This window comes from Papio anubis, chromosome 1 (genome assembly GCF_008728515.1).
Source record: "Papio anubis isolate 15944 chromosome 1, Panubis1.0, whole genome shotgun sequence".
Taxonomy (NCBI): domain Eukaryota; kingdom Metazoa; phylum Chordata; class Mammalia; order Primates; family Cercopithecidae; genus Papio; species Papio anubis.
The window spans coordinates 213,939,544-213,956,361 of record NC_044976.1 but is presented as its reverse complement, the minus strand read 5'-3'; the positions used below and the strand labels follow the sequence as shown (position 1 = coordinate 213,956,361).

The 16,818-nt window shown below is 38.3% G+C and overlaps 1 protein-coding gene across 21 annotated transcripts in view; it reads right to left on the bottom strand.

Annotated features, from left to right (window-relative positions):
- Positions 1-16,818, bottom strand: part of CATSPERE (catsper channel auxiliary subunit epsilon) — a 181,845-nt gene that overhangs the window by 134,085 nt on the left and 30,942 nt on the right. For 17 of the 21 annotated variants that reach the window (XM_021931885.2, XM_021931889.2, XM_021931887.2 and 14 more), the window contains 2 exons: positions 12,440-12,464; positions 6,947-7,024 (listed from right to left, as the gene is read on the bottom strand). In XM_021931885.2, the coding sequence (XP_021787577.1) occupies positions 6,947-7,024; positions 12,440-12,464 (103 nt within the window). The other 4 variants (XM_021931920.2, XM_017953284.3, XM_017953282.3 and 1 more) reach the window with 4 other exon arrangements.

Genomic DNA, 16,818 nt, shown 5'->3' with positions numbered 1-16,818 from the left:
CTAGCCTCTAGAACTGAGAGGAAATAAATTTGGGTTTTTTTTGTTTTTGTTTTTTTGAGACGGAGTCTCGCTCTGTCGCCAAGGCTGGAGTGCAGCGGCGTGATCTCGGTTTACTGCAACCTCTGCCTCCCGGGTTCAGGAGATTCTCCTGCTTCAGCCTTCTGAGTAGCCGGGACTACAGGTGCCTTCTACCACGCCTGGCCAATTTTTTGTATTTTTAGTAGAGATGAGGTTTCACTGTGTTAGCCAGGATGGTCTCCATCTCCTGACCTCGTGATCCACCCACCTCGGCCTCCCAAAGTGCTGGGATTACAGGCATGAGCCACCATTCCCAGCCAAATTTCTGTTTTTTAAGCCACCTGGTCTGTGGTATGTTGTTAGGATCACCTGAGCTGACGAATAACATGTATGCTGGAAACATACATGTTAAGCAAATGGATGGCAGATGGTGGGAATCTAATTTCTTATTCTTGAGGTAGGAGATTACAGCTAAGCAAGGAAGGAGTCCAGAATGATTAACGTGGTCATAAATTAGGGTTGAAGCCATGTGTATAAATTCACATTTAGCTTAATCTAAATACAGATAGTTAAATATGGAAAAATTTCCAGATATGTGTGTGTATATGCTTGGATTAGGACACGCATATATGTTTCCTTGCTCTGACAGCTGAGAGAGGAAAACAGCCAAACAGCAATAGGCACACTTAGTGCCCCGATCTTGATTTCCAATACCACTCTCTAATACAAGAACCAAAAGGGTCCAGAGCTCGTAGGAGAAACGTCTGATTCTAGGACTGGGAATGGAAGATGGTGCAGGTGCTATGACGCAGGAAATATACAGGATTAGTTTGGAGCATCTTATAGTGCCAGTAAGAAAGAAAGTGTTAACAACAAAGAAAACAACAAAACAACCAAACAACAAAACCCCACTATGATGAGACAATGTCAAAGGGATACAGGAGCTGACTGAAAGAGCTCCCAATAAATAAAGTAGTGTTGGATTATAACCCAAAACATAAAATAAATATTCATGAGTCCATAGTGATATAAATAAATGATTGAATAAGTAAATAAATAAGTCAGGGATAAGACAAGTCTGCCATAATACAAAAATTCCAAAAATATTTATGTAGATACTCCTTTCCTTAAGAAGGTAAAGTATAACTGTACTGAGTGACTTACTTCCAAGGAGAACCACACAGACAGGGAGAAGAAAGAGGAACTTTACAGCAGAGGATCACGATCTCCAGCCAGGTGATGAGCGGCAACATCAGCAGTGACACATCATATGATTGTATGTGCCCCTGATTACGTGTGATGGGAATGCCACTTTCCTTCTGTGGTCTTCCTGCCTGAAACACCTAACTCCAATCTGATTATGAGAAAAATGTCAGATGAATCCCAATGGATTGACATTTTACAAAGTATCTGACAAGCAATCCTCAACATTTTCAAGGGCATCAAAAGCCATGAAGTCTAGAAACTGTCACAATTAAGAATGTAAAGAGACAAGACAACTAAATATAATTTGCTATTCCTGGTGGGATTCTGGAATACAAAATGAACATTAGCTGAGGAAATGTGAATAAAATATGGACTTCTATTAATAACAGTGTATCAATATTGGTTCAGTAATTATGACAAATATACAAGAGTAAGATATTTATAATAGAAAAAACTAGGTGTGGGATAAATAGGAACTCCTTGTACTATCTTTGTAATAATCCTGTAAAACTGAAACTGTTCTAAAAGTAAAAGTTTTTTGAAAAGTGAATGAATACAAGGTGAAGACATAGAAACCTTATATTTAAAAAAACTCTTCCAAAATGCTTAGATATGAGATAAAAGGAACATGGTATTGCCATCAGTATTTCAAGTGCAGATAATAGCTGGATATTTGTGTGCTCTTTTATTTGTTAAACATAGTGAAAAGAGGAATATTTAACTGTCCCACATTGGTTTTATATTCTACTATGGTTACCACGTTAAATAAAAAATAAGCAAGCTTATATACAGAGTCAAAAATAAAACTTTAGAAAGAAAGGAAAAAAATAAGCATGAAATATCTCCAGGTCATAGAAAACTATAAAAGTGAACCACAAAATGTGTTAAATAACCAAGTAAAATGTCTGAAAATAACTGATATGAAGAACTCAGTGAGTGGGTTTAATACCATATTAGAAATAATTTTCCAGGTGCAATGGCTCCCACCTGTAATCCCAGCGCTTTGGGAGGCTGAGATGGGTGGATCACTTGAGCCCAGAGGTTTGAGACTAGCCTGGGCAATGTGGCAAGACCTGGTCTTTACAAAAAATACAAAAATTAGTCAAGTGTGGTGGTGTGTGTCTGTAGCCCCAGCTACGTGGGAGGCTCACTTGAGCCCAGGAGGTTGAGGCTGCAGTGAGCCATGATTGTGCCACTGCACTGCAGCCTGGGTGACAGAGTGAGACCTTGTCTCGAAATAAAGAAAAAATTTCAAAAAGAAATTATTTTAGCAACCTAGAAGTTGGTCAGAAGAAATATCTGAGCCAAACACGGCACAGAGAGATAAAAAGAGGGAATATATTGATAAGAGGGTAAACGTCATGGCAGATGAATCAGATGGGTCTAATATATGTTGAAATGGGATTTCAGGAGATAGAATAAGAACATGTTTATTTGGAATCCCAGAGGAAAGGGAGAAAAATGATGAAGCACAGACAATATTTGAAAAGACATAACTAATAATTTTCAGAAGATTGTGGAAACCCCAATCCACAGATTCATAAAGTCAAATAATTCCAAGTAAATATATTTGTTTTAATTCACATTTAGATACATCATAGTAAAACTGCAGAAAACAAAAGACAAAGAGAAAAATCTCAAAAGCAGCCAGAGGAGAAAAGATGGATTGCTTACTTACTCAACACCTCTTGTAAGCTGTAGTACCCTACTTTTTAATCGAGCCAATTCTGGCAACACACTTCACACATTTATAACCTGACAGAATCTCACACTGACTCTAGCATCATCAACTCAAGCATCATTTTCCCTTCTCTGTCAAGGCCTGTCTATCCCTGCATCTTGGCTGCCTGTGGAAACCTATTCTGCATTTAGACATGTACAACCTGGAAGTACTAGGAGTTAACAAGCCAGGGGGAAACCTCTGACTAATGGAGGATGGGAAGCTTTCTTCTCCTCTGTGAGGCAACTCTGAGGCATTTTCTGTTCTTCTGTTGGACAATTTAAAAACACATTCCACATGGCTTCTTGGAGGGGCTCAGCGAGATTGTGCTCTAGTGGTCCACGGCAGTGATAGCCTAAAAATTGTATCTCCCTCCTTTCCTGGCACACCTTTCCTGGTCCTCCACTCTTATTCCTGGCATCACCTCCAAAAATAAACTACAAGCACGCTTCTGAGGAGCCCGGGTTAAGACAGTTTCGAAGGAGTAACAGGCAGAAAGATGGTTTCCTAACAGCAACAGTGGAAGTAAGGAGCTGGTGAAACAGTATCTGATGAAACTGAAGAGAGTTGCCAGTTAGAAAGAATATACAACAAGCATTAGAAAGAATATACAACAGGCAGAACAAATATAAAGCAAATCTAAGAATATATTGTGTCAATATTAGATGAAAACGAACTTAATGCTCTAATTAAAGACATATAATGCCAGTCAAGATAAAAAACAGAAACAAAAACTCAACTTTAGAGTGTTTATAAGACACATATTAAAAATATGTCTGGTTTGAGTTGGTGTTTGGAAAAAACTGTAAGGATACAGGAAGCTGAAAGTGAAAGCAGGAAAAATGTACACCCACATACAAATATTCACCCCCCCAAATCTGGTTTAGCTATATCAGAAAAACACATTGTAAAACAAAGCATTTCTAAAGATAAAGGTGGTCATCACTTCATTTCATCATTGTGGATGACTGGATCAAAACTGTAGTTTCAAAATAATTCCTTCAAACTGCTCGTGTGAAACAAAAGCCCTGATTTGGTGATGGCAGCCATCTTGGAGGCAGTGACAACTAATTAGAGACCAAAAACATGAGTAGAAGTTACCGAGATGAAGAAAACGGATGGCCGATTGGTATGCAGGGAACAGCATAAGCCAAACAGATGCATGAAACAGCAGGTGTGTGTGAGGAGATAGAAGAGTCCAGTGGCCGGAGGGAAGACATCTGTAGAGGACTGAGGCCAGAGAAGAGGGGCAGAGGCAGATAAGGTTTGGTATGTCACATTAAGAGCCTAAGAGTTAAGAGTCTATGCTGTTGCTAAGGGAGAGTCATAAAAAGGTTTTAATAAAATCACATCATCATGGATAAATGTGCAGATGAAAAGAAAGTAAAGTATTACGAATGCACTAAATAACATTAAAAGGTGCATATTCACTTAAAATGATTAGAAATTAAGCCAATAGTCATACTTAAAGTGTTTAATTACCATTAATTTATTTTATTTCCTCTAAAGTTGATTACCAGATGAAACAATTGGTTGTGTATCCTTCTGATTTATCAATCCTTCCCTTGGGAATTTGATTATCATGAGATAGGATAACATGCTATTAAAAAATCTGATAGCTCTTGACTCATTAAAACGTAAATAGTCCCATAGGAAATTAACAGTCAGCTAATTCCTCATTTTAGATTTTTTAAATACATTTTAATTGTAACAGAAGACAAAATTGAAATCTTGAAAGAGGTAAATTTGTAACAAAAAGAAAGGATTTATTCACGGTGTTGCATCTTTAGAAAATTCATTTATCTCCAAGTGATAAAGGATTCAATAAGTGATGAGACATTTTTGAAAGAAGGCTTTGATATGGATGCTCAAAGAACAACTCTAAAGCATCTTAATGTTCAGCCCCTTCATGAATGAGGAGGTTAATAGAAAATATACCCTATACACCAATAACAGAGAAGCAGACCACCAAATCATGAGTGAACTCCCATTCACAATTGCTACAAAGAGAATAAAATATCTAGGAACACAACTTACAAGGGACGTGAAGGACCTCTTCAAGAACTACAAACCACTGCTCAAGGAAATAAGAAGATGCAAACAAATGGAAAAAAAATGCCATGCTTATGGATAGGAAAAATCAATGTCGTGAAAATGGTCATACTGCCAGAAGTAATTTATAGATTCAGCGCTATTCCCATCAAGCTACCATTGACTTTCTTCACAGAACTAGAGAAAAACTACTTTAACTTTCATATGGAACCAAAACAGAGCCTGAATGGCCAAGACGATCCTAAGCAAAAAGAACAAAGCTAGAGGCATCATGCTACCTGACTTGAAACTACACTACAAGGCTACAGTAACCAAAACAGCATGGTACTGGTAACAAAACAGATATATAGACCAATGGAACAGAACAGAGGCCTCAGAAATAACACCACACATTTACAACCATCCGATCTTCAACAAACCTGACAAAAACAAGCAATGGGGAAAGGATCCCCTATTTAATAAATGATGCCGGGAAAACTGGCTAGCACTATTCAGAAAACAGAAACTGGACCCCTTCCTTAAACCTCATACAAAAATTAACTCAAGATGGATTAAAGACTTAAATGTAAAACCTGAAACCATAAAAACCCTAGAAGAAAACCTAGGCAATACCATTCAGGATATAGGCATGGGCAAAGACTTCATGACTAAAACACCAAAAGCAATTGCAACAAAAGACAAAATTGACAAATGGGATCTAATTACACTAAAGAGCTTCTGCACAGCAAAAGAAACTATCATCAGAGTGAAAAGGCAACCTACAGAATGGGAGAAAATTTTTGCAATCTATCCATCTGACAAAAGTCTAATATCCAGAATCTACAAGGAACTTAAACAAATTTACAATAAAAAAACCCAACTTCATCAAAAAGTGGGCAAAGGATATGAACAGGCACTTCTCAAAAGAAGACATTTATGCAACCAGCAAGCACATGAAAAAAAGCTCATCATCACTGGTCATTAGAGAAATGCAAATCAAAACCATAATGAGATACTATCTTGCACCAGTTAGAATGGCCATCACTAAAAAGTCTGGAAACAACAGATGCTAGTGAGGATGCAGAGAAATAGGAATGTTTTTACACTGTTGGTGGGAGTATAAATTAGTTCAACCATTGTGGAAGGCACTGTGGCGATTTCTCAAGGATCTAGAGCTAGAAATACCATTTGACCCAGCAATCCCATTACTGGGGATATACCCAAAGGATTATAAATCATTCTACTATAGACACATGCACACGTATGTTTATTGCAGCACTATTCACAATAGCAAAGACTTGGAACCAACCCAAATGCCCATCAATGATAGACTGGATAAAGAAAATGTGGCACATATACACCATGGAATACTATGCAGTCATAAAAAAGGATGAGTTCATGTCCTTTGCAGGGACATGAATGAAGCTGGAAACCATCATTCTCAGCAAACTAACACAGGAACAGAAAACCAAACACTGCATGTTCTTACTCATAAGTGGGAGTTGAACAATGAGAACACATGAACACAGGAAGGGGAACATCACACATCAGGGCCTGTCGAGGGATGGGGGGAAAGGGGAGGGAGAGCATTTGGCCAAGTACCTAATGCATACAGGGTTTAAAACCTAGATGACGGGTTGATAGGTGCAGCAAACTACTGTGGCACATGTATACCTATGTAACAAATGTACACATTCTGTACGTGTATCCCATAACTTAGGGTAAAATTAAAAAATAAAGAAAAAAAGAAAATATGAAGAATGTTCAATTAGAGTTCTAAATAAAGGTTTACTATTGTAGAGATGGAGCATAAGTTCAAAACCACTACAATGGCTAAACTAAAAGGTATCATGCAAATGTATTTAGTTAGCAGCTTAAAATCCTGTCTATTGATTATAAATTATTCACAGTCCCTACAAAAGAAAGACAGCATTCTGTTCTTACTATGACGATACTAATGTTTCCACTTACTATTGAAGGTTCTTCTGCACTCCCGAGCAACTCATCAGGATCAGCATTTTCTGGATCATATACCCACACACTGATAACCTAGAAAATAAAATTTGTTTGCAATTCTTTACATTTTATACAGATTTCATTTTTAATTGTGGCAAAACATAACCATAAACACATTTTTTATTTAAAAATTTTTGATTATCCCACTTTTAAAAATAAAAAGCAAAAGTGCTTTACATAGGTAAAGGATGTCAACTGAAGGACATATGAAGGAAGAATTAATACAATGCCTGTACACCCCTTAAGTATGTAATGTTGAAATGTCATATGAACGCTTACGGGTATTTTTTGAGACGGAGTTTTGCTCTTGTTGCTCAGGCTGGAGTGCAATGGCGGTATCTCGGCTCACTGCAACCTCTGCCTCCCAGTTTAGGTGATTCTCCTGCCTCAGCCTTCCTAGTAGCTGGGACTACAGGTGCCTGCTACCACGCCTGGCTAATTTTTTGTATTTTTAATAGAGACAGAGTTTCACCATGTTGGCCAGACTGGTCTCAAACTCCTGACCTCAGGTGATCTACCTGCCTTGGCCTCCCAAATTTCTGGGATTATAGGCATGAGCTACCGTGCCTGGCCTATTTTTCTGTTTCTTTACTTTTCTTTTTTTTGAGACAGAGTCTTGCTCTGTCGCCCAGGCTGGAGTGCAGTAGTGCAATCTCAGCTCACTGCAACCTCTGCCTCCTGGGTTCAAGCAATTTTCCTGCCTCAGCCTCCCGAGTAGCTGGGATTACAGGCACCTACCACCATGCCTGGCTAATTTTTGTATTTTTAGTAGAGACGGGGTTTCACCATGTTGGCCAAGCTGGTCTTGAACTCCTGACCTCAGGTGACTCGCCTGCCTCGGCCTCCCAAAGTGCTGGGATTACAGACGTGAGCCACCACGCCTAGCCTATCTTTCTTTATAGCCATAAATAGACATGGCACCCTCACCCCCACTCACATACTTTTTATAAAAATGAAATCACCCTATACATGTTATTTGAAACTTAACATTTGTGACTTGATGCAAGGCCAGTTCAATAGATACAGAACTGTTTTCTTATTTTTTCTTGGGTATTTATTCATATACTTAAAAATTATATTAAAAATACAGCAAAAGCTGACTCTCTCACCCTGTACTCCATCACTCAATTCCCATCAATCCATCTGCACTCCATAGGTATTATTAGTAAGTTCTTGCTTAGATTCCTATAAAATGTTTGTGTATAACCAACAGATATATTATTTTCATCCCTTTTACAAAATGCTAGGATGCTAAACATATTTTTTCTGAATCTTTTGTTCATCATCTAAAGTTATTTTAGAGATCTTTACATATTTCACTGATTTTTCAGTTGGATATTATTCTAAGTTATGGAGGAACCAAAATTTATTTAACCAGTAACCTACTGATAAACGTTGGTTTCTCCCTTGCCATTATAATCAATCAAGACGACAATGAGCAACTTTGTACAACTTTGAGCATACTGTTAGGGCACATGCCTAAAAGCGTAATTGTTGAGTCATGGGGTAAATACATTGTAATTTTCATAGATACTGATAAATTGCTCTCCATAGCAGTTGTACCAATAGGGTCTCTCAGTAGTGATGTATGAGAGTTCTTCTTCCCTCATGTTCTTTCCCAACATCAGGTTTTGTCATACGTTCAATTATTGCCAGTCTGATGGGTGAAAAATGGTACTGTGGTATCATTGTTTAAAAAATTTTATTTATTTATTTTTGAGATGGAGTTTTGCTCTGTCGCCCAGGCTGGAGTGCAATGGCGCAATCTCACCTCACTGCAACCTCCACCTCCCCGGTTCAAGCGATTTTCCAGCCTCAGCTTCCTGAGTAGCTGGGATTACAGGTGCCCACCACCATGCTTGGCTAATTTTTGTATTTTTAGTAGAGACGGGGTTTCACCATGTTGGTCCGGCTGGTTTCGAACTCCTGACCTCAGGTGATCTGCCTGCCTTGGCCTCCCAAAGTGCTGGGATTACAGGCACAAGCCACCACACCCAGCCTGGTACTGCAGTATAGTTTAAATCTGCATATCTCGTATTTTGAGAAACTTTGAGCTTCTTTCCGTATGTTCAAGTTCCACTTGTATTTCATTTGCTCATTTTTTGTTGTTGTTGTTGTTGCCGGATTTTTTCTCTTTTAACGGTTTATTTGAATTTTTTTTTTACATATTAAGAAGACATTGATTTGTTTACTTTAATCAGTTGTATTTTTCCACCTGTATTCCATTTTCTTTGGAGTTTATGATAATTTTTGGCCATGTTATCTGTCATTTCCTTATCTTCTAGCTTTATGGAGTAAAAATTATCATATATTTTGGTTTGTCTTCTGCATTTTGTGATATACTTAGAAAGGTCTCCAATTATCAGGTTGTAAGAGAATTCTTCCATGTTTTCTTTGTTACTGGATTTACTGTATTTACATATTCAATGTAAAATTATTTCGAATTTATTTTGGTGTACTATGTAAGGTATGACTCCAATCTTTGCTTTTTATTAAGTATGACTACCCAGTTATCCCAATATCATTTATTGACTAGTCCATCTTCTCCCCAGGGATTTGAGATGCTACTGTCATTGCTTAGTAAAGATCTAACTGTATTTTGGTTATTTCTGGATTCTTATGCTTTTCTATTCATCTTGACTGCCTTTTCAAGAGTTAGTATCTCACACGTTAAACATGAAGGCTTCACCATGTATCTGAATGCCTGCCATGACCAGAACCCTATCCCTGTTCTTACTCAGTGTTTTTCTGAACACTGTTTGTTTTTCTTTAATCCATAGGAATTCTAGAAACATCTTGTCTAGTTCTGAAAAAGTATATTTTTTTCATTAAGATGGCATTGCATTGCTAAATTCAGGAAAATTCATATCTTTATGTTGTAGAGCACATGTATTAAGGAAATAGTGTGCCTTTCCTTCAGGAGAGTTCTACAGTTTTGTCATATAGGTGTCACGCATATTATTAAGTAAAATTCCCATGTGAGACATTGACAAATGGAGAGAATTCTCTTTGCTTTGGTACTCTTTCAGATTCAAATCAGATACACCAGCTTACACATTAGTCAAAAGTTCAACTGGTTTCACCTCATCCCAGCCAAGTCTATCCATCCATCATTGGCCAGTTTGCTCTTCTGTCCTACCTCCAACCTTAGCAAGTGGTTCTAAGTATGAAAGCATTCTCTGGCTTTTGTTCACCTAGCAAGGACTCATTCTTCTGGAATGTAACACCTTTAGATTTCATTTTACTCACAGCGCTTTGAGTCTGAAGGATTTTAAAATTTTATCATGTGATTTCTTTTTAAAGCAGGAGTGAAGGTGTTTTGTGTCCTTTACTATTTTCCTGGAGGTCTTAATTATTTAGTTTAAACTAAATAATTGGTTTCTTTTTTGACCCATGGATACAGAAATGTTTAAATTCCCCCACATGGGGATTTTCTAGGTAATTTTGTTACTGATCCTTTTTTGTTTGTTTGTTTTTGTTACTGATTTCACACGCCTGAATATAAATCAAAACCCAGCAAGGTCATGGAAATGGGTTTTGCAATCACTTCCGCCTGGGCTCTATGTGTTTGACTGCTTGCAAAGTTATATCTGTATTTATTTCTTGGCTGTAGGTTCTTGAATCTCTTGGGCTGTTAAATTAGGACGTGCACCTGAAATCTGGGTAATCCCTTATCTGTTTACAGCCCCCAAAAGAGGTGTATCATTTCTTTGCAATTATCCTAAGACAGTCAGTAGAGCTTTACCAGTCTCCATTTTACAGACATTTATAAATTTTAAATATTTTATTATTATTATTATTATTATTATTAAGATGGAATCTTGCTCTGCCGCCAGGTGGGAGTGCAGTGGCGCGATCTCGGCTCACTGCGACCTCTGACTCCCTGGTTCAAGTGATTCTCCTGCCTCAGCCTCCTGAGTAGCTGGGACTACAGGCACGTGCCACCACGCCGAGATAATTTTTGTATTTTTAGTACAGACTGGGTTTCACCGTGTTGGCCAGGATGGTCTCGATCTCCTGACCTTGAGATCTGCCTGCCTCGGCCTCCCAAAGTCCTGGGATTACAGGTGTGAGCCACCGCTCCCAGCCAAGACATTTTCTAAACCCTAACTTCATATAGGGAGGTTAGTTTCAGCTCCCTTGACTCCCATAGGCCGAAACTTTCATTCCCAGTCCCATAAAATCATTAAAACATCACCCCTTTTCCACTACTTTTAATTATAAAATATAACAAAAAGGAATAATATTCATTTGTATGGTTAGTTGTATGTTTTCTAGAAAGCTCACATTCTGTTCTAATTCAATCTTGAAACTCTGACTTTGAGTTCCTTAATTATTTCTGACCACCAGGAAATTCCTTTTCTTGCTTTTAAATTCCATATGCACACCTGCACCTGTATTAATGTAAAGGTCTGTGAGTGTGTGTGCTAGCAGTATACACACATATATTTTCTATAGGCATTTCTATGCGTTTTGAGTGAGAAGGAGGTTATTCTGCATTATTTGAGTCTGTAATATATATTCTACTTCTGTCAGTTCTCCTATATTTTCTATGTATCTTAAAATTTCTTAATTACCGATAATATTATTTCTTGCTTTTGAGCGTTGTTATAGTTGTAACCTCAAAAAATAATTCAGTAATATCAGTGGGATTTGGAGTAGGAGTAATTATGGGCACTGAGCTCACTCAAAGATAAACACAGTTTATCTTGTTTTACTACTTCTTTTCTTCCAGTAAGTTGCTGCTTTTAGAGACTTATAATATCTCTATAGAGGTGTAATTTCCAAATATTATTTAACCTTATTTCAGTTTTCAACATTTTGAATATATCTTTCCATCATACTTCTAATCATCCTCTATTCCAGAATTTTGAAACTTTTTGATCTTAGGACCCCCTTCATACTTTTAAAAATTATTACGAATCCTACAAGGCTTTTGTTTTATGTGGTTTAGATCCACCAGTATTTACCATATAACAAATTAAATTTGAGAACATTTAAAGATAATTTAATTATTTTCAAAACTATGGTACATCTATTACATGTTAATTAACATTTTTATGAAAAATAACGATTTTTCAAAGGAAAAATATTAGTAAGAATGGATGCTTAATATTTTAAAAACCATCTTTAATATTTGTATTAATAAAAGACAGCTGGATAATCATCTCTGCTCCTTCAGGCAAGTTGTTGGTAAAAATTATCTTGGTAGAAGTAAAAGGGGGGAAAATCCATCCTTATGCAGACAGGTGGTTGGAAAAGGGTGAACCTCATGGACCTCCTGAACGGCTCTTATAGAAAGAGACACACCTTGAGTACCACTACTCTAAGCAAATATCATTGCCAAATTAGTTTGAAAAACTCCTCCTCTGGTAGATATGGAAGATAAGAGAGAAACAATATAGTAGTGATACATGAAGGCTACACAGCATTTAAAAAGTATTTTACCTGGGTCAAGTTGTTAAAGAAATGTCTGCGTGGAAAAAGAGGAAACATATTTTAGTGAACAGCCCATTAAACGCTAGTTTGAAGATTCTACATTCAAGATACATGTTTCTAAACCTTTGCATATTCCCTTTATATTTCATTATAGTACATAAAATTAAAGGCTAAATGTAAAAAACAAAAAATCACGTATGTCTATTTATTTATCAATATCGTTATTGATTCTCATGTGTCATCACAGAAGTCTGAGTGGCTTAAATCTATATGCTTCCTTAACACTGCAAGTTCACAGAATCAAAACTTCATGATTAATCTTCTTTAAAATGTTGATACTGCCATTCTATATAAAAAACCCTACAGTCTTTATATGTTATAATTTATGTCAAACAGAAAATTGTCTTTTAGCATGACAAATCCTTCCCTCACCAGCCCTGAAAGGAGTCACAGGCCAGTCCTGGTGGCTCACACCTGTAATCCCAGCACTTTGGGAGCCCGGAGCGGGAGGACTGCTTGAGCCCGGGAGTTTGAGACCAGCTTGGGACATATAGTGAGACCCTGTCTCTATTTTTAATTATAAAATAAAACAAAAAGGGACTAATATTCACTTGTATGTTTAGTTGTATGTTTTCTAGAAAGTTTTTTTCACTGTAAAGTTCCCTGCATATTTTTAGCATATATCATCTCTGAAAGTCAGTGCCTCGTGACTATGTCCTTCCGTGTGCTGATTACTGCAGTGTCTAGTACATTATTATGCACAAAACAAAATGAAAATGCTTTGGGAATCAGTAAATGAGCATGCAGTGAGTTTCTGAGACTGTACAATGAATATTCTATTTCATGTGTTCAATCTGATACGTTAGAAAGCTGCTGAAAACAGCTACGGTAAATCTTAATAGGTAAACTGTACCCAGAGTTCCACACAGTCCAAGGCTGATGAAAAAGACCCCAGCTCCAGGGCTGATACCTTCTGCCTTGTGTTATGCTTACTTGTCACAGGCACAGGAAAGAAGAATTGAGTCACCGAGTGAGTTACCAGCGTCTCTGGAAGGAAAATTTGAAGGCAAAAGGAAATACTTGTAGATAATAAAAGAAAGGCTTTGGTATTAATACAGTAACCTCGTAGAGAAGGAATCAGTATCAGCTGACATTAAAGTGACAGCCTCAATTTCCATGGAAGACAATATTAGCAGCATTCTGCTGGGTCTTTATCAGTTTTCTTGGCTTTCTTGAGTTAGTGCACAGGCTGAAGTGTAGAGTTGAGAATAAGACTGAAGAGAAAACCCTGGAATGAATTGACATTTAAGGTAAAGACAGATGACAAAAAGCCAAAGAAAAAGACGGGGGAAAAAAACCCATTATGGAAATAGAACATAGTGGTATTAGAGAGTGAAGGAATGAAAGAGTTTCAAAAAGAAAGTGATTCTCAGAATTAAATGTGGTATAGAAATTATTACAGTAAGAGGATCAAAAAAATCCCATTGAATTTGGCAATTACCTTCAGTGACTTTGCCACAGCAGTTTCCGTAGATAGATAGATAGTAGGGGGATACAGTGATGAAATAGAAAAATGTTACAGTGAACTCGGGAAGACTAGTTTCAGCACAACTTCATGGATCTTTTTCCCTTTTTATTCTCTATTCTAATCCTAGAGAGACAGAAAGAAGAAAGCAAGAGAGTTTGGATGCTAACATGATACTTGTTCATGAATTCTTTCTAGCATCAGAACTCTGGTTTAGGGGCAGAGTCAATAGGTGTTGAGAGCGTGGGGAAAGAGGCAGTGCTTAGAAGGGTCCTGTACTCTACAGTATTTATCTTGAAATTCTTAACAAATTTATCTTTGACATTATGTTTTGTAAGCGAAGTGTGATGAGACAATGAAGCATGCGCCGGGGACGTGGGGTTTTGGCATTCATACAGTCCCGCCTTCTGCTGCCTCTCTGCCTCCCTGGGATGGATTATTTACCCCGATTCCCCTCCATGCTCTGGCACCTTGGGTCCTGACCAGCCTTCCCCTCCTTAACCCGTCCCACAAGCTGCTTCTGTCTTTGACCTGGGTGAGGGCCTAGGCTCAGGTGTTGGGGGATTATCGGGGTAGGGCAAATGCACGTTGCAGTGTCTTGGAGTAAGGCACGGCAGCGGCTGTCCCATACCTGGCTGGCAGCACCATGGCATGATGATGGTGATGATGGCGTGGCTTACTCATCTTGGCAGGAGTAAACCTCTTGCCTCTCCCTAATCCAGGTACCTAGCATGGCCCAGTGTAGAGGCTGCAATACCCTTGGGGGTTGCCCATCTGCCATGGGTTGAGGTGGGAGGCCCATGAAGGGAAGATACATGGCTTGACTACTTCAGATCCCTCCACTGGCTGAGCATGACATGCAGGTCTATTGAGAAGGGAAATCTGGCGGTTGGTGGGCTGTGCACTACAAGAGTGTGCACCTGGCCCACGAGTACGCCACATCCTGAATCACCCACCAGGTGACTAGGAGGGTCTGCACCTGACCCACAAGTAGTCTACATGCTGAACTACCCACCAGGTGACTACAAGGGTCTGTACTTGGCCCACCAGTACTCCACAAGCTGAATCACCCACCAGGTGACTAGGAGGGTCTGCACCTGGTCCATGAGTATTCCTTGTCTAAGGGAGCATGACGTTAAATTGCAAATAAAAAACACCATGAAAGGTAATGAGAGTGACTATAGGAGGAGAAAAAGCTTTAAATTTGATACCTTTAACAGTATTTTCCCCGTGCTTTTTGAGCAAGAGACCCCAACTTTCATTTTACACCAGGACCCACAAATGTATGAGCCAATTTTGGATGTAATGATGCAGAAGTGGCACAAGAGTACAGTAATTACCTCTAGGTAAAAGGATTTTAGGGATTACAAAATTTAGATACTGGCGTGGCATGGTGGCTCCCAGTGCTTTCAGAGGCCAAGGCAGGAGGATTGCTTGAGGCCAAGAGCTTGGGATTAGCTTGGGCAACAAAACGAAACCCTGTCTGTACAGAAAAAAAAAAAAAAAAAAAAAAAGTGGAGCACAGTGGTGTGTGCCTGCAGTCCCAGGTATTCAGGAGTTTGAGGTGGGAGGAGTGCCTGAGCCCAAGAGTTTGAGGTTGCATGAGCTATGATTGCACCACTGCACTCCAGCCTGGGTGACAGGACAAGATCCTATTTCAAAAAAAACAAAAAATTTAGACACAGATAACGAGATAATTAATGAACTGAATGAAACATTTAAAAAATAACTAAGAATGAATCACAATAAGACAGAAAGATAGAAAAATACGACAAGATTTTAAGAGTCAGGAAAGACAGAACTAAAAGGTGACACACATTTCTCTTAGGAAAATTTAGAGAGAAAAAAAAAGAATAAGGGAGAACAAATATTTAAAAAGATAGGCCAGGCACAGTCACTCATGCCTGTAATCCCAGCACTTTGGGAGGCTGAGGTGGGTGAGGAGTTCGAGACCAGCCTGGCCAACATGATGAAACCCCATCTCTACTAAAAATACGAAAATTAGCCAGGTATGGTGGCGGGCGCCTGTAATTCCAGCTACTAGGGAGGCTGAGGCAGGAGAATCACTTGAACTCATGGGCAGAAGTTGCAGTGAGCTGAGATCATGCAACCTTTCTCCAGCCTGGGTGACAGAGCGAGACTCCGTCTCAAAAAATAAAAAAATGTGAATTTTCGAGAATTGATGAAAGACACCAATATTCAGATTCAGGAACTGTAATACATCTCAAAAGAAATATACAATAGTAAAACACCAAAGATAAGGCAAGATCTTAACCACAGAGAAAATATAGATTACCTAAAAAGGAAAAACCATTTGAAAGACAGCTGACTTATCAACTGAAGTTGGAGCCAGACACAAGAAAAAATAATTTTAAAGCATTTAGAGAAAATAGCAAGCAACCTAAAATCATATTCCCAGAGAAATGATTTTTCCAGAGTGAGGATAAAATAAAGATATTTTCAGAGGCATGAATACTGAGAAATTTAATCACTCAGAAATCTTCCCTAAAGGAACCCTGAAAGGATACACTTCAGGAAGAGCAAGTAATATGAGAAAACATGTCTGAGAATATAAGCACCGTTGAGCAAAGAAATGATAGGTCTGTGGATAAATCCGAATAAATATTGACTGAAAAATGTGCAATTTGAAGGATAAACAACTAGAAAGTACCAAAATGATGGTAAGGAGTAAGCCATAAACCGGGAAGGGAATATTTGGAGGTAAAATTCCTGTTAATTCTAGAGTCTGCAACACCAATTACAATTGCATCAGAAACATAAAATACTTTAAAATAAATGTAACAGAAGATGCATAAGACCGCTCATCTGAAGCCCACATGGTTGTGTCATTTTGCATTCCCAC